This window comes from Meriones unguiculatus, chromosome 7 (assembly GCF_030254825.1).
Source record: "Meriones unguiculatus strain TT.TT164.6M chromosome 7, Bangor_MerUng_6.1, whole genome shotgun sequence".
Lineage (NCBI taxonomy): Eukaryota > Metazoa > Chordata > Mammalia > Rodentia > Muridae > Meriones > Meriones unguiculatus.
Genome location: NC_083355.1, coordinates 43,971,664 through 43,992,434, shown reverse-complemented (window position 1 = coordinate 43,992,434; position 20,771 = coordinate 43,971,664). Strand labels below are relative to the sequence as shown.

At 50.1% G+C, this 20,771-nt stretch overlaps 3 protein-coding genes across 5 annotated transcripts; 2 read left to right on the top strand and 1 right to left on the bottom strand.

Annotated features, from left to right (window-relative positions):
• Nucleotides 1-2,467: 2,467 nt before the first annotated feature.
• Tlcd3a (TLC domain containing 3A) lies at nucleotides 2,468-9,932 on the top strand. Of its 2 annotated transcripts, XM_021635885.2 has the most exons (5): nucleotides 2,475-2,728; nucleotides 3,014-3,097; nucleotides 5,559-5,760; nucleotides 7,452-7,547; nucleotides 8,201-9,932. In XM_021635885.2, the coding sequence occupies exons 1-5, from the start codon at nucleotides 2,607-2,609 to the stop codon at nucleotides 8,468-8,470; spliced, it is 774 nt and encodes a 257-aa protein (XP_021491560.1). In that variant the 5' UTR covers nucleotides 2,475-2,606; the 3' UTR covers nucleotides 8,471-9,932. The 2 variants fall into 2 exon arrangements, with proteins under 2 accessions (XP_021491646.1, XP_021491560.1); XM_021635971.2 differs by lacking the exon at nucleotides 5,559-5,760 and having other exon boundaries at nucleotides 2,468-2,728; nucleotides 8,201-8,339.
• A 1,011-nt stretch (nucleotides 9,933-10,943) lies between these two features.
• On the bottom strand, nucleotides 10,944-18,210 carry Gemin4 (gem nuclear organelle associated protein 4). 2 transcript variants are annotated; one of them, XM_021636092.2, is made up of 2 exons: nucleotides 18,099-18,210; nucleotides 10,944-14,297 (listed from the first exon to the last, which is right to left on the bottom strand). In XM_021636092.2, exons 1-2 carry the CDS (start codon nucleotides 18,106-18,108, stop codon nucleotides 11,131-11,133), a joined length of 3,177 nt encoding a protein of 1,058 aa, XP_021491767.1. In that variant the 5' UTR covers nucleotides 18,109-18,210; the 3' UTR covers nucleotides 10,944-11,130. The 2 variants fall into 2 exon arrangements, with proteins under 2 accessions (XP_021491767.1, XP_060243257.1); XM_060387274.1 differs by lacking the exon at nucleotides 18,099-18,210 and adding an exon at nucleotides 17,452-17,772.
• Nucleotides 18,211-18,316: 106 nt separating this feature from the next.
• LOC110548135 (diazepam-binding inhibitor-like 5) lies at nucleotides 18,317-19,262 on the top strand. The gene has a single exon (XM_021636213.2). It carries the CDS (start codon nucleotides 18,866-18,868, stop codon nucleotides 19,127-19,129), a length of 264 nt encoding a protein of 87 aa, XP_021491888.1. The 5' UTR covers nucleotides 18,317-18,865; the 3' UTR covers nucleotides 19,130-19,262.
• Nucleotides 19,263-20,771: the final 1,509 nt, after the last annotated feature.

Below are 20,771 nucleotides of genomic sequence, written 5' to 3'. Positions count from 1 at the left end.
AGTCCCAATTCTGTGGTCAGCAGTGTGACCCAGAGTAGAGTTTTAATTGCTCTGGTCTTCCCAGTCCCCCTTGCCCTCTCTGCCTCTCACACAGTAACAGATTTGTTGTGGAGATTTAATTAAGTCATGCAAAGTGTCTGATCGGTGCCTAGCATATAGGATAGTTCTCAACATAGTTTTAAAATATCATTCATTGCACCCTTGAAAGGTGCCAGGCCTAATTTGGGATATAGAATATAAAGACAGCTCTGGGGAGGCAGAGGTAAGCAGATCTTTGTGAGTTTGAGTCCACCCTGGTCTAGCCAGGGTGGTTGGGCACATGCTTGGCAAGTGAAAGGCTGTAGCTTAGATACTTACATGAAAAAAAAAATCCTCTGAAGGATGAACAGCTGTTTTGTTTTGTTTTGTTTTCACTTTTAGACAGGGTTTCTCTGTATAGCCCTAGCTGTCCTGGAACTCACTTTGTAGACCAGGCTGGCTTGAACTCACATAAATTACACCTGCTCTGTCTCTGGATTGCACAGGTGGAAGGCATGTGCCACCACTGTCCAGTTGTCATTTATTTTTTGTTTTACTTCAGAGCTCCCTCTTCCCTGTCCCTTAGGGCTTGGTGCTTTTGGCTCAATGTTATTTCCCCACCAGGTTTTATCACCTGAAAAGCCAAGTTCAGATTTATGCTTGTTGGTTTTATAGTGAATCGGTCTAAACATTGTGGTGACTTCTTTGGGCACAATGTTGGAAACTGGTTTTTCTTCTGTTTCTCTGTATGAAGCATCTGTTGTTCTGTGTTCATTCCATGAAGACACCTGAAGAGTTCGGAGGACAGCCTCCTGTGTGGAGCCTGCCCTCCCAGCAGACACTGCGGTCACACTGTGTGAGCCTGCCCTCCCCGCAGACACTGCAGTCACACTGTGTGAGCCTGCCCTCCCAGCAGACACTGCGGTCACACTGTGTGGATGGAGCCTGCCCTCCCAGCAGACACTGCGGTCACACTGTGTGGATGGAGCCTGCCCTCCCAGCAGACACTGCGGTCACACTGTGTGGATGGAGCCTGCCCTCACAGCAGACACTGTGGTCACACTGTGTGGATGGAGCCTGCCCTCACAGCAGACACTGCTGGCACATTTGTTCCACGTCGCCAGTCTCTCCTAGCAGAGGCAGGAAGGACAGAACCACACGTTGGGGGCAGAGTTGGAGGTGACCAGAATGCATGGATAGGAGGTAGAAAGTGGGAATGTAGAAAAGTGTTTTCTGGAGAGAACGGGAAGTTTATAGATAGGTGTTCTTTGTTCACATGAGAGTTTTGTTTGTGGGACACCCTGGTAGCAAACTGAAGAGTCTGTTCTATTTTACCATTTAACCTTAGCTGTGAACCGGGGAAGCACAGATGCAGCCTGCTCTAAGTGTATGAAAGCCCTGATTCTCTTTGAGCTTTGTTCTCTTAACGTCATCTAAATTCACATCAGCAACACGTAGGGAGATATGAAGAGTAGTCTTAACACCTCCCCCAAAGCACAGCCTAGCGACAGTAAAAAAGACAATGAAGAGGAAATATCTTTTAAAGTCAAGAAAAGCTCAGACTCAGTAATTATATACAAAGTGAAACAAACAAGCTATGTTCGCTAGATCTCTATATCATTAACTGATTGTTAACTTTTTGGCATCTAGCAGAAACCATCTGCTATTTTATAGAGGTCCCAGAGTTGGAAGAGCCTTGAAAGGCTTGTATCCAACTTCCTCCTAGTTCCACAATTGAGGAAACCTATGGCCCAGAGAGGCCGAGCCCAGCCGTCCCGTCAAAGCCCTCTAATGAGACTTCGGAGTGCATTTTTCATGCTGGTGATTAGAAGAGACCTGTAGGACCTTCCGACTGTACCGGGCATTAGTGAATTGGAACACCCACCTCCCCACGCACGCCTTCCCACACATCCACACGTTTGTGAAGTAGGGAGCTACCAACCAAAGCGGTTTCTCTCCCAGGAGAAGCTAGCCGTTCTGAAACGACCGGACTGTCAGCGGTGCTAGGTCGAAATGGGATCGCCTGGCCCAAGAACTGTTCAATAACGACACAGCTGTCATCCACAACAGTTACCAAGACTCAGGTAGTAGCTGGACCCAAAGCCAGGAGGTCCCTAAGTCCCACCGCAGGCATGGAGGCAGTGCAGGCTTTCAAGCCTTCTTGGGATTACTGAGAAGCCTCCCGGTGATGGGCGGGAAGATTCCCTTTGGAAGCCACGATGCGCGGTGAAGGAGGGCAAATGGCCACAGCCTTCCCGGTCCCTCGGCCAGAGACTGGGGCTCCGCGGCGCGCACCGCGGACGGGCACACGTCCCGCAGGGAGGCCCCTGGCCGCGGCCGCGGGGACGCAGAGGGGAGTCTGCAGCCTCTCGGCTAGACCCCGCCCCAGCTCCTGCCCGCGCCTATCGCGGCCGGCGAGCTGGTCACGCGGGGGAGCGCCGCGGGCGGGCGGCCAGGGCCGGCGGGGCCCGAGCGGCGGCGGCCGGGCGGGGCGGGCGGAGGTTAGAAATAGGCAGCGCGGGCCGCGCCAGGCAGCCGCCAGCCCCGAGCACGCCGCGCAGCGAGCGGCCGCACTCGCACCCGCACCCATGCTGCTGACGCTGGCCAGCGGCGCGCTCTTCTTCCCGGGGCTCTTCGCGCTCAGCACCTGGGCGCTGCGCCGCTCGCGGCCCGGATGGACGGAAGACGACCGCCTGACGGTCGGCACCAGGTACCGCGGCCCGGCGGGGCGCCGCCCTCCGCTCCGGGCCTGCGCGGGGCTGCGGGCGGAGAGGGGGCGCCGGGAAGCGCCCCTCGGTGCGGGCTGGGCCTGGGCGGGAAGGGCAGGGCGTGTGCGTCTCCCCGCCTGCTGCCCCCGCTCTAGGCATCGCGGCGCCATGGCCGCCCGGGAGGGCGTCTCCCCCCGGGAAAGGCAGGTTGGAGAGTCGGGCTTTGTGCTGTCCGCAGTCCTGGAGTAAGAAGCTCTCTTTGGTCTCCCTTCTCTGCCCCACCTCAGGCTGGTGTCCTCGGTGCAGGCAGTGCTGGCCACCGGGGCGGGGCTCACCATCATCATCTCCTGCCGCAACGTGGTCTCAGACAGGTAAAGTCCCATCCCAGGTGGGAAGTATGAAGCCCCGGCTGAGGGATCCCCCCTCCCAAGTGTCCACATTTCAGTGGCGCACAGGCCCCAATTCTTTGTCATGCTGTGGTGTGTGTGACTGCCTGGTGGGGAAACCCAGCGCACCCTTATTAGTGCCCTCCTCTTGCTGCCTGCAACACCCCAGCTGAGGAGAACCGAGGGGAGAGTGGAAAATGCTACAGAGCAAGAGACTGAGCCCGGCTTAAAGCTGCGGCGTTAGAGGACGGTGCGGCCCGACGGTCCCTCTTTAGAAGTGGGAGTATAGCTTTTGGTTCTTTTAAAGGCTCTCACTGGGGTTCACCCTCTGGAACATTCTTCAGCAGAGATAGTAGCATTGTGTGTGGCCAACCCCTTCTGTTGACAGCAGAAGTCCACCCTCCCTTTCCCTGCAGATGCTGCTCTGGCTTTTCTCCTTTGCTAAAGATAATGAAGAGGTTTCTTGTGCCTTCAGAAAACTGACATGTTTGTGCACAAAGTCAGGCCAGAAAGTGAACATCTGTGGCACTTCAGTGAGATAAATCATAAACGAAGAGCAGGAAGGGCTCTGCTGGTTAGACGTGGGTAGTGGTGGTGCTTTTCTGTCTGTAGACCTGACTAGCATGGACTGTGGCAGGCCTCCGTCTCTCTCAAGGCCGGAAGAGCACATGAATGCCTCCACACCAAGATGCTTTTATTACTTATCTTCCCACTGGGGCTCTCAGAACCTGGCTTTTTCTTCCAGAAAAGCTAAAGGGTGACAGACAGGTATCCAGAGAACATTGGGTGGCCTTTCCTGATTGCCCACCCTGCCATGTCCTGTTTCCCTGCTGGAAGAGGAACCAGAGAGACTGAGACTGTCTCCTGGTGGCCTGGGATCTTACTTGGGTGTGATTATGCTGGCATCACTTCATGATTTTTCTCTTCCGTCTCTTTTAGAGACAGGGTGTCATGTAGTTTGGACTGTCCTTGAACTCGCAGATATCCACCTGCCTCTACCTTCTCAGTGCTGGGATTAAAGGTGAACACCACCATACCTGTTCTTGATAGTTATTTTACCTGAAATGTCTCTAAGCATCAATGAATCCATTGATGGGCATTAGAATAGGTGTTGAATCTTTTGGGCCAGATACAAGAAGCTAGCTAATTGGTGTGCCTACAGGTCTATTATACGTGCCATCATTATTTATTTGCCTCTGTTTCATTCTTCTTTAATTGAGCCACGCTGTGATAAATGCGGAGTTACTCAAGAACAGGCTCTCATATGGTACTCTCTCTAGATTCCTGGTGTTGTAGTTCAGTGGACCGGCTCCTTGGGAAATCCCTTAGGACAAGATGAAAAGTACAGACTTGATTCTAGACATGGCTTTAGTCTCTGGGAACAGAGTGCCTCACAAGCCTGTAGATGGCTGATGCTTAGGGCAGTTTGAGAAGGTATGGCAGGTTTGTTCTTTAAACATAACCGCTCAAAAATTTGCAAAGTCTAATCCTCCCCAGTATGGAACAGACTCCAATTTAAATGTTTCTTTATATGAAGTATTTGTGGGATGTTGGTCAGTGCTGACATAGTCTTTCCTGTGGATCCCAGAACAGTAACGAACCATAATTTTGGCCCAGCAAATGTTTCGCTCCTACTGGACATATGTGCCCAAAATCAGGCCAGGAAACGGACCTCTTTTGTCCCAGCCTCTTTTGGTATTTAGTGCTGTGATGTGGTCCCTGGAGTCCAGGCCAATATCTAGACACTTTTAACATTCTAAAGTAAATGGTCTGTGCGCCAAGCTGTGCTTGTGGGTTCAGACAACTTGCAGGAGCTCTCTGCTTCCACGTGGGCCCTGGAGATGAACCTAAGAGCCCATGAGGCTTAGTGGATGCATCTTAACCCCCTGGGCCATCTAGCTGGTCCCAGTTAGGAATGAACGGAACCCAGGATTAACTATACATTTGGAAATAACATGGTCAGGACTGCTTCCTACAAACTGTCTACAATGGGGCCTGGAGAAGCAAGAGAAAATGTGTAGTTCCGGAAGCTCTCAGAAACTCCCAACTGTTGAGCAACTGAGGAGTTAAACTGGAAAGGTTGGACTTGTGATTTAGAACACCTTCCAAACCAGTTCCTTGGTGGAGCTGCTGAATCATTTGGAAATTGATTTCCATCAAAGTCAGTTTCTATCAAAATGCTCCAAGTCTACTGTAATAAGTAGCTCAACTAGGCAAGTAGTTACAGCAAACTAACTGCAGGATTCCTGCTTCTCCACCCTCACCCTCATGAATTTGCTTTGTGGTTTAGGGACACTTTCCTTGGCAACCCCCCTCCTTCACTGTGAAGTGTTCAGAGCAGTAACTGCTGATTGAGGACAGAACTGAAGGGGGCCAGGGGAGAGATTGGCTTTTGGCTTCAACATTGACCTCGTGGTTAAGGGTCTGCCCCTCTGCTTTCTTCTAGGCACTGGCTCGCCAGAGAATATGTCTGGTTTTTGATTCCATACATGATCTATGACTGCTATGCCATGTACCTCTGTGAATGGTGCCGAACTAGAGGCCAGAAACTCAGCCGTGCCACCATTTTCCGAAACTTCCTGATTGAAAACCGCCTCATGGTCACACACCATGCGGTCATTCTGTTTGTCCTTGTCCCTATTTCCCAGGTACGGCCTCTTGGGACAGCAGCCTCAGTTGGCCACTCTGCCATTGCACTGGGGCTACCTCTTAGGAGCTGGAGAGCACTCTTTCTTTTGTTCTACATGTGCCCTCCTTCTGCTAAGTGCTTCACTGAGTCTCCCAGGCAGCTAGCAGGGGAAACCATGCCACCCGAAATGTCTGTGACTTCTAGCCAACACTGCTAATTTTTAAAATGGCTGTTTTTGTTTTATGTGTATGGATGTTTGGCCTGCATGTATGTCTGTGTGCTACTCGCTTGTCTGGAGCTGCAGAGGCCAGAAATATTGGATCACTTGGAACTGGAGTTACTGATGGTTTGAGCCACCATATGGGTGCCGAGAATTGAATTTAGGTCCTCTGGAAGAGACATCAGTGATCCTAACTGCTGAGCTTTGTTTCCAGTCCTATTTTTTATTTTTTTTTTAGTACCAGGAATTAACTAGCACCTCACCTATGCTGGGAAAGCAGCACACCACTCACCTGTATCCCCAGGTCTTTTTTCTTCTTGAAGTAGTCTCACGAAGTTGCTCAGGTTGGCCTTGAACTTGTAGTCCTCCTGTCTCAGCTTCCCAATTACTCCAGCAATAATTCTCAGTTGGAATTAATAGACCTGTATCACCAGTGAGCTTCAACATTATTTTTCTTTTCTTTTTTTGTTTTTTTGAGACAGGGTTTCTCTGTGTAGCCCTGGCTGTCCTGAAACTCACTCTGTAGACCAGGCTGGCTTCAGACTCAGAAAATCCACCTTGCCTCTGCCTCCTGAGTGCTGGGATTAAAGCTGTGTGCCACCACTACCCAGATTATCTTGAGATTATTATTTTTTTTATGTGGATGTGTAAGTATCTGTGGAAGTCAGAAGTGGCATCAGATCTCTTAGAGCTAGAGATCCAGGCAGTTCTGAACTGCCTGATGTGGGTGCTGGGAATCAGACTCTGGTTCCCTGGAAGAGTAGAAAGTGCTCTAAACCACTGAGCCACCTCTCCAGCACTATTTCTTTTCTAAGACAGGATCTCACTGTGTAGACCAGGCTGTTCTCAAATACATAGCAAGCTTCCTGTGTCTGAGTGTACTGCCAGCATTCTATTTTCTTTTTATGTTGTGTGTATGCATATGTATGAGGACAAGTGCGGCGGTCAAGAGACAACTTGTAAGAGTCAGTTCTCTCCTTCCACCACATGGGTCCTTGAGGTGGTGTAGGTGGGTCAAATTTAGGTCATCAGGCTTATGGGCCATTGCCTTTCCTGGCTGAGCCATCTCTTTTGTCCCAAGTTTTCTTATCCCAGTGTTATTGAGCAGGTGTTCCATCAGCTAGGATGCTATTTTAGGAAGAAAACAAGGAACCATTAGGTAAGGACTGTGCCTTGGAGCACATACTTTGTTAAGTTGAGCAGGCCCAGTGCCTTCGACACACAGAAGCAGGCTGCAGCATTTCTCCCCGCTGTCACTAAGATCAGATGAACCCTGCTGTAGCCTCAGTGAGCCTATCTGCGCTCGACTTTGCATCCTCCCCTTTACAAGCAGTGATTGCCAGGGACGCAAAAGGGTATTCACTGGGTATCCACTTGCTTGTTAACACTTTTCTCCCTTCAGGGTCGTTACCTTTTCTCTATAGCCCTAGATTTTCCTTCCAGTGGCTGCTTAACCTCCACAGCTCAGTTTCTTTTTCTTCTCTCTGCAGAAGCTCCGGGGAGAACTTGGAGACTTCTTTGTTGGCTGCATCTTCACAGCAGAACTGAGCACTCCCTTTGTGTCACTGGGCAGAGTTCTGATCCAGGTGTGTATGAGGGAAACAGCGGAGGTGCTGTAGGAGGGAACAGACCATACTATGCCTTTGGAGAAGGAAGTCTGGAGAGATCGTGGTGCTGAGAGGACACCCTTTGACATATTACTTCTTCATCCAAACCAGGTGGATGAGACTTTTGATCTGACCCAAGTTACACACACACACACACACACACACACACACACACACACACACAGGTACACACAAACACATCAATTGTTGCAGTTTCCTGGCCACAATTTAATCATTCTTATACACCTGTTAGAGAGGGTGGCTTAGGCCAAATCGAGCATCAGTCTTGGTAAAATTATGAGGTTAGATATGGTGGCTGAGGAAATAGCTCAGTGGGCAAGACAGCTTGCTACATGAGCACCCACTCAAGGCAGGAGCCATAACACTGGGCCAGAAGCAAGTAACGCCTAGGCACTCTCTAGAGAGCGGGAGGAAGGCACCCAGCATCTTCTGGCCTCCGCAAGCACATGCATGGGCTTGTGTATCTGCTCGTGTGTGTGCCCAGGTGCCAAGCAATTCAGCACCGTAGGCCTTGACTTGTCCAAGATCCTGTGTGACTGTCGTAAGGCTGGCCTCCATGCCCTGATAACCCGTCCACTGGTGACCTTGCATTCTCCTTCCTTTTCTTACAGCTAAAGCAGCAGCATACCCTTCTTTACAAGGTCAATGGAGTCCTCACGCTGACCACCTTCCTGTTCTGCCGGATCCTCCTTTTCCCCTTCATGTACTGGTCCTATGGCCAACACAAAGGACTAAGCCTGCTCCGAGTGCCATTTAATATCCCTTTACACTGCAACATGGCCAACGCCATCCTCATCTCTCCCCAGCTCTACTGGTTCTCACTGCTGTGCAAGAAGGCAGCCCGGCTCTTTGACACTGCCAAAGTCAGAAAGGATGGTTAACTACTCTCAGGTCAGACACACTAGCTGCCTCCTCTACTCAGTATTCCAAGGACCAAATCGTGCCTGGGGTAGTCTCTGCCTTCTGGATATTGATAAGCCTCTGGATTTGAGATTTTCTTTTTAAAAATCCCCGTTACCTCCCCCTCCTAACCTGCTCCTTTTGCAAAAGCACTTCTCCCACCCGGTGACAACTTGGATCCTGTCAAATAGTTTTAACACAAGCCTGAGGAGCCTTCCTCGGGCCTATGACAAGAGTTCTGGGAGGTGAGCACTACTCTCCCCGTCTCCACCCACTCAGGGCAACACCCGTAGTACTGGGCCAGAAGCAAATGACAACTTGGTTCTTGAAACAGGGTCATTTTTCCAACACTAGGAACGACATTGTGGGTGTGTCTTTTACGGTTTACTAGACAGCCCTAGTCCTCTCATCTGCACATCAACAATGAATTCTCGTGCCTACTGACTTCTAGGCAGAAGGGCTCACCGACAATGGGCAAGACGCAGGGCTGAGAACCTGAAGCACTTGAGGTCAGGAGGCCGGCAGAGGCCACTCACTACCTTTGCCGGCTGACTTGGTATAGACCAGTATCAAACTTGTGAGCTTGTTGCAAGCAGTCACCAACACTATTCTCTTTTCAGCATGGCCTCTCATACCCAGTTTTCTCTGTGTCCACACATTGGAAACTGGCCTAAAACTCCAGGAACAAAGTGAAGTGATGGCTTCTGTAGAGGTTTATTGGGTCACCTCGCCACCACTCTCTTCAGCATGGCCTCTCATACCCAGTTTTCTCTGTGTCCACACATTGGAAACTGGCCTAAAACTCCAGGAACAAAGTGAAGTGATGGCTTCTGTAGAGGTTTATTGGGTCACCTCGCCACCACTCTCTTCAGCATGGCCTCTCATACCCAGTTTTCTCTGTGTCCACACATTGGAAACTGGCCTAAAACTCCAGGAACAAAGTGAAGTGATGGCTTCTGTAGAGGTTTACTGGGTCACCTCGCCACCACTCTCATACAGAGTGGATACAGATGTCTGTACTCCGACCCGAGGTCTCACGTAGGCCAGTGCCGCCAGCGCTTCCTCGTTAACAGACTCATTTCCGTGTTGAATGAACAGACATTTAGTCACGGAAGGCTAGGGAGCAGGGGCAGCCAGGCTGGCTGGAGCATGCCTTGTGGACCAATGCCGTTAGCTGTGTGCAGTAGGATGTGGTGTGGCACTGACCGTCCCCCACCACAGGCTGGGTTTGAGGACCTGCTGCCACTTCAGGTAGCAGCGGAAACACTACAAGTGCCTTATAGTCCACCGTGCATGTACTTCTAAAGGACTGGATGGTTATGTCTCAGATTTTGAGTTTCAGTCTTTAATAGGTGCCATTTAAAAAACAAAAATGGTTTTGTGTTTTTTCTTTTGTTTACTGTCAGTGTATCCACAAGTGATTAAATTGCACTAAACTCTCTACACGTTAAGTGCGTTGGTGCCGACTTCCTCAAACATGCTGTGTGGCCTCCAGGCAGGTCTTACTCATACCTTAGTCCAACATGTTGATTCAAAGTCCCAAAGGCTAGAGGACGATGCCGAGCTCAAGCTCAGTGTTCACGTGTAACGTGTGCCTGTCTTCCTCTGGTAAGTACCGGTTAGGAGGGTAGAAGCCTGCCTGTTGACCACGGAACAGCTTCTACTAGCTGGGAGAAGAGCACCCGAGTAGTAAACTTCAAATGAGGGTGTGGATATGCAGGTGATGGGATCTTTTCTCTCCTCTCCCTAACCAATACTAAGAGTTGTGTAATACTAACCTAGAAACCTTATGCTTTCATTTTTATGCTTCTGCACACAGTGCTGCCCATGCCACTCATTCATCAAAACCAAGACAACCCCACCCTCCGAGGGTATCAGCTGTTCCCAGCCCCTGGCTTACACAGCCTCTCCTGGGTGTACTGCGTGGATGGTCACTGCCTGCTTAACAGTGTTTTGGTTCAGTCCTTTGTTGGCACACAAGGCAGAACCAGTGCTGAATGAGCCCCTCTTCACATGTGCCCTTTTTGAGATAACCTTGGAAAAAAAGATGAAATACTAAAATGCTTGCTAGCAGCCAAGGCTGGCCTTGAATTAAGCCTTCTACTTAGCCACCCAAAGGTTGAGGTCATAGGGATGTGGTACTCCCAAACCTGGCTGAAAATAATGTAATTTTTCTTTTTTTCCTAAAAGGTAGCTCCACCTTTGGGCTTACTGCCAAACCTAGGTGGAGAATTTCAGTTACAAACATGTTCCTCCCCAGCTGGGCTTGTTGTTTTTTTTTTTAACTTTCGGCTCTTACTGCGTAGTCGGGGCTGCTAGCCTCTGCCTGAGCCTCCTGAAGGCTGGTGATACAGCTATGTACTCCCACACTTGCCCTACTGGCTTGACCTGATCTTAAGACTACCTAGACCTAACTTTGGAGCATATTTAAGTTGACTTCTGAGAAAGGCAAGATTAAACCCAAAAGCATTTTATTGTAGTAGTATATGATAAACATCTAAAACTATTTTCTTTATACTCTTCTTGTAATGTATTCCTTTCATTGTGTGTGCATTCTCACAGAACTGTAAGGTTTGTTCTCAACTCTAGGCCCTGCAGAAACACCATGTTGGAGGTACTGCTTTTTCTTGCCCTCCAAAGGTCAGAAGTTGCTGATCTTCTGTAGCAGGGTTTGACGACGATCCTCTGAGCTGATGTTCTTGGCGATAGACTTTAGGAAGCGCTGCTCATCTACCTTTTGGAGCAAGGAGCTGACAGAAGGGTTAGTCTTGCTTAGGGTTTCATAGCAAGTAAGGATTTCCAAGGCCAGCACATAAAGGGGCTCACAGACCTCCTGAGGGAGCATGGCCATGATATGCAGAACATGACAGAACATCTGGGTATAGACAAACAAGGTTTCCTGAGTCAGATCCCCTTCTTGCCCCTTGGCCCAGGGACCCACTGACTGTATCAACCTGACTGCATCCAGTACACTGGTCAGACTGCTACAGATGAGTTTGACCACATGGCTCCAACCGTCTATAGGAAGCCAGTTACAACAGCTCTGGCTGCAGAGAAACTGGAAAGATCTCAAAGAGAGAACTGAGAGCTGAAGTTCCTGGGCAAAAGGCTTCAAGTTGAGCAGGGGAACAAATTGAATATATTCTAGGCTGTAGGGGACATGAAGGAGCTGCTTCTCTAACAGCTTCCTGGTCAGCTGCTGAAGGTAATGCCATTCCTGGGGGCTGCACCAAGGCATGACCTGAACCAGGGCCACCAGAAAGCCCTTGCTAAACAACCTGACCTCCTCAGGGTTGCCCACATCCACCACCAGGAGGGAAAGCATTTGTTCAGAGACACTGCTGGAGATGGAGCAGCACTCCATCCAGGCAAGCAGCCCTGTGCCGGACCCATACCCTTCGTGGGCCCGTGAGGTCCACTGAGCCTCAGAGAGCTTACAGATCTCAAAAAGGGTGGCCGGCACTTCACATTTGAAGTGGCCTTCAAAGAAGCTCTTCAGTCTCAGGCCTACAGTCCAGTCTAGCTGGTCTAATTTGCGGTGGAGCCAGGACAGGGACTTGGCCCAGGTGTCTGGGGAGAAGGTCTCTGTGTTGGCTAGCACAATCTCACAGAGGAGCTCCAGGATGTGGGTCACAAGATCCTTGCTGTCCAGAGTGAGGTAGCGCTTCTCCCGGGGGAGCTGCCAGAACTTGCTGAAGCTGTCCAGGAGGCGGCACAAGCTAAAGAGCAGTGGGAATGGGGAGCAGGTTTGCAGCCAGTACTCTTCCAAGCCCGCATTGGTTTCAAGGGTCTGGACGAAAAGCTTCAGGCTCAGGCCCACCTCCTCCATGTCCAGCATCAAGAACGGCAAGACAAACTCCTTCAGTACCTCATCTGGCTCCAGAAGAGCAGCAACTGGAATCCCCTGTGGTTTCACAGGGTTCATCAGGCAGCTCACCAGCTCTAGAAACTGCTTCTCTTCTTTGGGTGTGGAGAACTTTGTCCAGACAGTTTCTTTGAGGCAGGACACCATGAAACTGGTGTGTGGATTTGGCCCTTGTTCTTCTGTGGACTTCAGGGCAGGGAAGGCAGTGAGTATCTGAGCCAGGAACCTGTGTGTGCCAAGATTGATCACAGCTGTGCTGCACATCTTTTTCACCACAACTTCCGGGTTCAGGATCACCAGGCGGGCCACGGAGGCCACTGCTTTAGCCAGGCCCTGTTCAGAGGTGCTCTGTGCGAGCTGGTTGAACGCTGTGTTGAGGTCTTCCTGAAAACCCTCCAAGTAAACAGACAGTGTGTCTGAGAGGCCCTTTGGCCCCCAGCACTGCAGGATGCCAGAAAGGACTTTATTTTTGTCTGGTAGGGAGAGTTCTGCGTAGCATTCCAGGGTCAAGCAGATCACCTGCTTGATCTGAGAATGGGGGATAACCCTGTTAGAATTGATGACTTCCATTATCGTTTCCAGCAGACTTAAGACCAAGTCTGGTTCTCTGAACAGAGACCTATTGTTGACCAGACAGGCGACCCACTCATCTGAAAAGGCCCACTTCTTCTCAGAGGCAAAAATGTAGCACATTTCCATGTGCCGGTCCATCTTCCGTTCAATGATGGCCATGGCAATGGCCGCAGTGATGTCCTCAAGGCCCTTGTCACTCAGTACTCTGCTGGTCTTCCTCAGGAAGTCCCTGACACACTCAGCCAGTTCAGAGACTACCTGCCTCTCCTCCTTGGACATGCTGGCAGTATCCAGGTAGAGCTTCAAGTTCTGGCTAAAGGAAGTCAGACTGTCACACAGCCGGTAGGTATCATAATTTGTCCCCTGACTACTGTTGAGCATGCTCTGCAGTTCTGCACCCCACTCCTGCAGCAAGTTGTGCATCAGCTCAAACCCCATGAAAACAGTCTCGCTAGGGAGTTTGGCCAATGAGGTGAGGCTCACGTCCCGCTCTGCCTCCTTGACCTTGTCTGCCAGGGCCTGTTTATGGTACGGGTTCTGGGTGTCTGAATTCCACACAGAGATCACTGTGGCTAGCTTGTCTAGGTACACGGTGGCAGACACCTCCTGGGGGTCATCCTCCATCAGTGCAAACACACTCAGCATGTCAGCCAAGTTAGCTAATGCGCAGCACTTCATCCCGAGGCACAGGATTCTCTTCTGGATCTGCTTCAGCCCATTAAGCAGCATGGCCAAAAGTGGCATGGTGGGACCTACATCTGGGTCAGACTTAAACCTCTTTGGAGGGTGGGAAAACTCATCTGAAGACGGCAAGTATTTATGAGCCATCGTCCTGAACTGGGAAAGCAAAGGGTCCTGCTCATCGCCCTTGTGCTTCATCATTTCCCACCAGACATCCAGGAAGAAGGCCACATCCTTGGAAGAAGTGTCAACAGTCATGTGCTCCAGAAAGCTCTGTAGTTCTGAGCGGCAGATGGTGGTGGGCAGGGCCATCAGGAGCTGAATGAAGAGCCCAGAAGCTTCCAGAGACTTGAGCAGCTCAAAAAGGACTGTACGGTTGATGTTAGGGATCATGTTGCCCACGGAGAAAAACACATCTTCCTGCCACCGAGTGTCCGTGTCAGAAGGGCTGACAGGGCAGGGCTGAAGGACCTTGGCCCAGATGATGATCAGTGCTTTCTTCTTCCAGGCAAATGGCTGGGAATGTGCTGTGGCTGAGGAGATCTCCTTCAAGGCCTCCACAATGGGCCTCCCGACATGTTCCCAGTCAGACTTTGTCAACTGTACCAGTGCTTTGGGGTGGAACAGCTGCTCAGCCATCAAGAAGCCCCCATGCAGGATAGTCATTTCCTCACAGATATTCAAGGGTCCTACACAGAGAAGCCAAGAGTTAATGAAGTTTTCAGAATAGTAAATGGCTAAGAAAAAACAGCTATTAGATGGCTGTCATTTTCAAGGTTAGAGAAGACCATGATATCAATGGGAGAGGGAGAGGCCTGACTCCCAAAGGGCTGGGGTCACAAGGACATGACTAAGGAATAAAAACCGGTTTCCAAGACCTCTACCCTGGAAATCAGGAGGACAATGATACCACTGGAAATAGGAGGCAGAGAGGGATTCAGAGCAGGCTTTTAAGTTTCTTTTTAAAAGATTTTAATTATGTCTATGTTTACTTATTTGTGTGGGGTTCGTAAGTGTGACTGCAGGATGCAGAGGCCAGAAGACGGAGCTGGAGTTACAGGGGGTTGAGCCAGCTGGTGTGGCTGCTAGAAACTAAACTCTGATCCTCTACAAGAATCATGTACTCTAGACCATGAGTTGTCTCGCCAGACCCTTAAGACAGGCTTAAAGGAAAGACGAGTTTGGTTTTGGTTACCTGAGTCTGAGGTAGAACATTTAGTCACATCTTTCAGCAACGGCAAGGAGTTAAGGAGAAAAGGCCTAATGTGAGTACAGGCAGTGCCAACCCAGAGAAGTTCATGAAAATCAAGACAGTGACTAAGCTCACTCAGCCAAGTGTGAAGAGCATGGCTGGACTGCTGAGGTTACAGTGGGTAGAGGAGTGAGGAAAATAACACCAAGTATGAAACAGAAGACATGACAAAGGCCAGTGACATGGCTCAGTGACTAAATGCATCTGCTACTGTGCCTGACGACCTGAGTTTGATCCCTAGAACTCATCTGGCACGAGAGAACCAACCTCTGCAAGCTGTCTTCTGCCCTCCACTTATGCACAATGGCACCTATACCCACATAAGGAATGCAATAATTAAAAAGCAACAACAACAAAAAACTAAACAAAACTCAGTTCACTGAAATCAGACTTTAGAGGACCTAATGGGCAAACTCTTTGGTTTTTGTTTACTGTTTTACTTTAGATTTTTCTTGTTGACACAGGGTCTCACTATGAACTGGCTGGCTTTGAACTCGCTGAGATCTGCCTGCCTCTGCGACTGAGTGCTGGGATTAAAGGTCTATGCCACCATACCCAGCTAAACCTGTTTTTAATCCAGAGCCTTGCATATACCAGGCATGCACTTTACCACTGAACTGTATCCCCAAGCCCTGTCTTCCTTTCTTTTTTCTTTTTTTGAGTAGGGTTTCTCTGTGTAGCCTTGGCTGTCCTGTCCAGCTTTGTAGACCAAGCTGGCCTTGAACTCAGAGATCTGCCTGTCTCTGCCTCCCAAGTGCTGGGATTACAGGGGTACACCACCACGCCCCGCTGCCTTCCCTTTCTAAACATTCCTGCTAGCAAGTTTCAATATTCTGTACATTGCAGTGAAAACATTCATGCAGCAGTTTCTTCTCATCAAAAGGGACAAGCTAGTGACAGTTCTGGCTCTGTGGCAAGAAGCAGGGAGTGAGTACAATAAATGCTCCATCAGGAAAGCAGTTCACCCATTCACTGAGCTAACATGAATCAGCCAAGACATTTAAATGAAGGCAAGATGAGGGTTTAATCAGATAATGGATTTAGATCCTCGCTCAGTCACTCAAAAAAGATGTGACCTGCTGGGTGGTGTGGTCACACCTCTAATCCCGGTACAGCAGTGGATCCCTTAAGTTTGAGGCCAACCTGGTCTACAGAGGGTGTTCCAGGACAGCCAAGGCTACACAGACGCTGTCTCAAAAATCAAAACAAAAACGATGTGACTTTACACACATTACTGCGCCTCCCCTCTGCACGGACATACACTAATCACACTCTTGTAACTACTCTGGTACTGTTACCTTATTGAAACATCTCCCAGGAGGGAAGAATGGAAGGGTTACATAGATATCTTAATAAGAATCAGACCATCAAAAGCCTGATGTAGATGTTGGTGGGACCAGTCCTGTCACTATTATCTCCTCTGTTGTAGAAACGAAAGGGCACAGGTCTTTATCAACGCCTGTAATTTGGCCTAGAAACTAAGAGTGCAACAAGTGGTCATGGCTACTGTTCTCGAATGCCTCTGCCCCTTCCCAGGACACATTGATACCTAGCTCTTCCCTTGGTCCCCCATGCTCCCAGGAATGCTCCCCATTCTCATAGGCCAGAGTCAGCAGCCAAAATACTGACTCCACTGGCTTGTTGTGGTGGCCTATTCCTTTAATCCCAGCTCTAGAGAGGCAGATTTCTGACAGCCTCATCCATATACTGAGTTTCAGACTAGGCAAGGCTACGTCATGTCACCTTGTCTCAAACTTCCCCTACCCCCAGAAAAAAATTAAAAAATTACTGACTCTAGGCAACTAAACAATCTCCTGACCACTAAACCCCCCCCCCCAAAAAAAAAAAGAACAAAGTTCAGCATTCCTACAAAACCAGGGCCTGAAGGCAATCCACCTTGGCTTCCACGTGGCAGCCAGGCTCAAAGCTACACTACATTGGCAGGGTTCTTTCTGGGGTTGTTCTACCTGCCCCAAACACATTCCCTTATGACTGAACATTCAATTTTATTACATTTATCAGCTTAACTGAGCCGATGTCTGCCGCCAAAATGTGCCCTTCAGACTCTGTGTACATGCAGTTTGAGAAAGTCCCAGACTCAGTTAATAGCTAGGAGAAACTCAAAGGCTTATCAGTAGCTGGTGCTAGGAAGTGACTGCTTACTCTGGTAGGCACTGGGCTTGGTGGCACACTTTTTTTTTTTTTTTCCCTGAGATAGGACCTTGTTACGTAGCTGGAACGGACTTGAAACTGTACAGACCAGGTTGGCTTAGAAGTCAAGATCCTCCTGCATCTGCCTCCAGAGTGGTTGGGCATGAGACACGACACACCTATAAAACCATCTAATCCTCAAACTAACTTCTTGAGGGTTATCACTGCTGGCACCTGGGGGCCCAGACACAGTTTTGCAGGGTGTCTCACAGTGGAGTCAAGCCGTGGCAGAACTCTTCGCAGCTGCGGGGCACCAAACTACCATTCACACCAAGGAACTGGCGAGATACAAAGACATTTATTTCTCCACAGCGTACTATTTGCAAATCTTGGAGTACCTCCCAGGACAGCCTACCCGTCTTACCCTCTAAAGAGCACACCTAGCAGGGCGGGGAGGCTTGGCAGATGGCCACAGATTTCTATCAACGCCGCTCTCCTTCCAGAGCTCGCCTAGAAGCAGACTCCAAACCACGCAGCACTCGGGATTCAAAAAGTGCCATCTCGGCTGCTCCAACCCCTGCTCGCAAGCAAAGGCTGAGGAGCACCGCTGTGCGCAAGTCACTGTAAGGCCCCTTGCTATGCACGTGGTCGCAAAGAAAACGCCAAGCCTCTGGGAGGAAGACAGTACCGGCATCTATCTCTGCTTTATGCACCAGGAGACCTGCTAGGAAACTTGTTCATGAACTCGGCAGTCATTCAAGGAGGAAGAACGGTCCGGACGTCCGTCCCTCCCAGCCCGGCATTTCCGAAACACGTGCCCTGTGTACGTTCAGGGATACAAGGCTACATTTCGCTCGCGGTTTTCCAGCGGGAAGCGACCACAAGGCCCGGAGGAGGAATGGAGGAGACCACCGCGAGGCGGAGCTGCAGGCTGGAGGCCGGCCTCTCAGCCGCAGGACCCCCAACCTCCTCAAGACCCCAGCCTGCCGAGCCGGCTCGGGAGGGCGCCGCTGCAGCAGGAGGGAGCCGCTGCTGGCGCTTTTGCGGGGCGCGGCCAAAGGGCCCGAGTAGGGAAGCGCGAACCCACCTAGGTCCATGGCGGCGACGCTGGCGGCGGATTAGGCCGCCCCTCCCACTCCGAGGCCGCGAACGCAGCGCCCGCGCCACGGCACAAAGGGCGGCGCTACAGGCGCGTCACAGGCCCCGCCCACAGCCCGCCTCCGCTTCCGTGCGCTACTCCGCGGACCCGCTACTGCCCAGTGCGCACGCGTCCTCCCCTCCATCTAGCTCGCGGCGTCAAGGCCGTCCAGACCCACAGCGCCCTCTCTCGGCCTAAACTTCCCAGCCGTCTACTCACAGGTACAGTGGGCAGGCTCCATGGCTTCTTGAGGCCAGTAGGACCAATCCCTTAGTCCAGACCCCTTATTCATCCCGGGCAGCGCCCGTCCACGATTGACCCATGAGGAATGGCCTTTCCCGGGCTACCTGCTGACTGCTAGCGGATCCATGAGATTCATTTCTCTTCGTCCAGCCTCAGAGACACCCCAAATACCCGTATATGCTTTTCATGCTGCACTGTCTTCTATGGGCAACAGCGGCGTCACCTTTCAGGGCTCATAGGTGCATTTATAACTCTGAAGGCCAGTCACATTGGAAAAAAGCACTGTGGGACAGGACCAACAGAATGGATTCCTGGTCTGCAGCCTGTACCCTGTTCAAACACACACAAATGCCCTGTATTCTTCCCACACATTATGTTTGCCCTTTCTTACCAAGGCCTGCTCCGCTTATTTCCAACTCTCTTCTAGTACCAGGTATCACTTAGAACAGAGAGGCACAGCCTCGGGTGCACCAATGAGCCAAGTGGAGTTTGAAATGGCCTGCGCTTCGCTCAAGCAGCTGAAGGGTCCTCTGAGCGACCAGGAGAAACTACTAGTGTACAGCTTCTACAAGCAGGCCACTCAGGGAGACTGTAATATCCCTGTCCCTCCAGCCACAGATGTGAAAGCAAAGGCCAAATGGGAGGCATGGAATGTGAACAAAGGGATGTCCAAGATGGATGCCATGAGGATCTACATTGCCAAGGTGGAAGAGCTGAAGAAAAATGAGCCCTGCTAAGGACATTTTGGCAGACACAAGGAAGTAGCATGGCCCCATTGGTAGTGAATGGGCTTAAGAGCTCCTGACAGCTGAAACGCATTGAAAGGGTATAGCAAGGTTAGCGGAGACATCAATAAATCACTTGAACAGCATGAAGGTGGAGTCTGTTGCAAAAGAGAAACTTTGTGAGGGTTCTGAAGAGGTGTTCAAATGTGTACAAGCATTTCTGTGCTGGGTGAAACTCCATTAATCTGGCTTTGTGTGGTCTGACTGGCATCATTAGCCTTCCTAATCTCACGGCCTATGTGGATATTTGGCAGAAAGCAGGGATGGTTGAATCATGCTATGAAAATGACCAAGGTTGGAAGTGGAGGCAGGGCCTTGGATCTGTATCATCAAGGGCTGTAAACTCACAAGAAACCAATAGCCCTCGCCTGGGGCACAGGCCAGTGAAGTTAGTGTTTGGATGGAACTCAAACTTTGAGTGACACAGTGAAGTAACTGATGCATCCCAACACAGCAGCTGAGGGGCAGTGAGCAGGATGGTTCAGAATCTCAGCATCTGAAAGTCCTCTAAGGCTTAGCAACCGACATGTCCTTGGGAGTACAGTTCTTACCCTAGGTGCCTGCCTGGGGCCCTGTGACGGGCAATATGTAGGCAGGCACATGTGGCTCATGCAAGTGCCAGGGGACCTGGCAGTCATTTCGGAGGCATCAGTGTGCTGCCACTGTGACTAGAAGCTGCCATATGGGGTGCTAGGTAGACTGCTCAAAGAACTGCAGTAGCATGGCATTTTCCAGGATTTTATGTCAAAATCTGTCTTCCATCTGAGGTACAGCCACCTGCCTAGCATGTGGGAGGCTCTGGGTTTGATCCCTAACAAATCTGTCCATATAACAAAGTTTCTATGGGTAATTTCTTTCTTTCTTTTTGGTTACTGTGGTTCTTGGGAGAGGGTCTGGCTGGTCTGGAATTCACTATGTACACGAGGCTGCCCTCAACTCACAGAGAGCGATCAGATTCTTCCTCCTGAGTGCTGGGATTACAAGCATGAGCCATCATGATGACTTTAAAGCATTTTTATTATTAAAATGTATTATTACTGTTTGGGAACTATGTGTGGAGGGGTGAGTGTACAAATGTGCAGACAGAGGTTGGTTCCCACCTTCGACCTTTACATGGGTTCACACGATCAAGCTCAGGTTGCTAGGCTTTCGTGGCAAGCATCTTTTTCCTACAGAGCTATCTTGTTGGCCCTATGGTCTTTTTTTTTTTTTTTTTTTAAGAAAGTTTCACTATGTAGCTCTGGCTACCCTCAAACTCATAGAGATATACTACCTCTGTCTCCTGAACTGGGACTAAAGGTGTGTATGTGCCACCATAAATTTATATTTAAAAGACGTTTTAAAATAAAGTATATCAAGCCAGGTGGTGGTGGTGCATGCCTGTAATCCCAGCACTCCAGGAGGCAGAGGCAAGTGGATCTCTGTGAGTTCGAGGCCAGCCTGGTCTACAACACAAGTCCAGGACAGCCAAGGCTACACAGAAAAACCCTGTCTCAAAAAATGGAAAATAAATAAAACAAAATAAAGTATATCTGAGATGCATATTGACTAAAGACTATCACAGCTACAATCTGGGTAAAGTCCACAGTAGAAC

Excerpts from the sequence above, each read along its gene's own strand:
- Tlcd3a (XM_021635885.2), top strand. The coding sequence starts at position 2,607 with ATGCTGCTGACGCTGGCCAGCGGCGCGCTCTTCTTCCCGGGGCTCTTC. Across the intron at positions 3,098-5,558 it reads CGCAACGTGGTCTCAGACAG|GCACTGGCTCGCCAGAGAAT; the intron begins GTAAAGTCCCAT and ends GCTTTCTTCTAG. Across the intron at positions 7,548-8,200 it reads TGGGCAGAGTTCTGATCCAG|CTAAAGCAGCAGCATACCCT; the intron begins GTGTGTATGAGG and ends CTTTTCTTACAG.
- LOC110548135 (XM_021636213.2), top strand. The coding sequence starts at position 18,866 with ATGAGCCAAGTGGAGTTTGAAATGGCCTGCGCTTCGCTCAAGCAGCTG.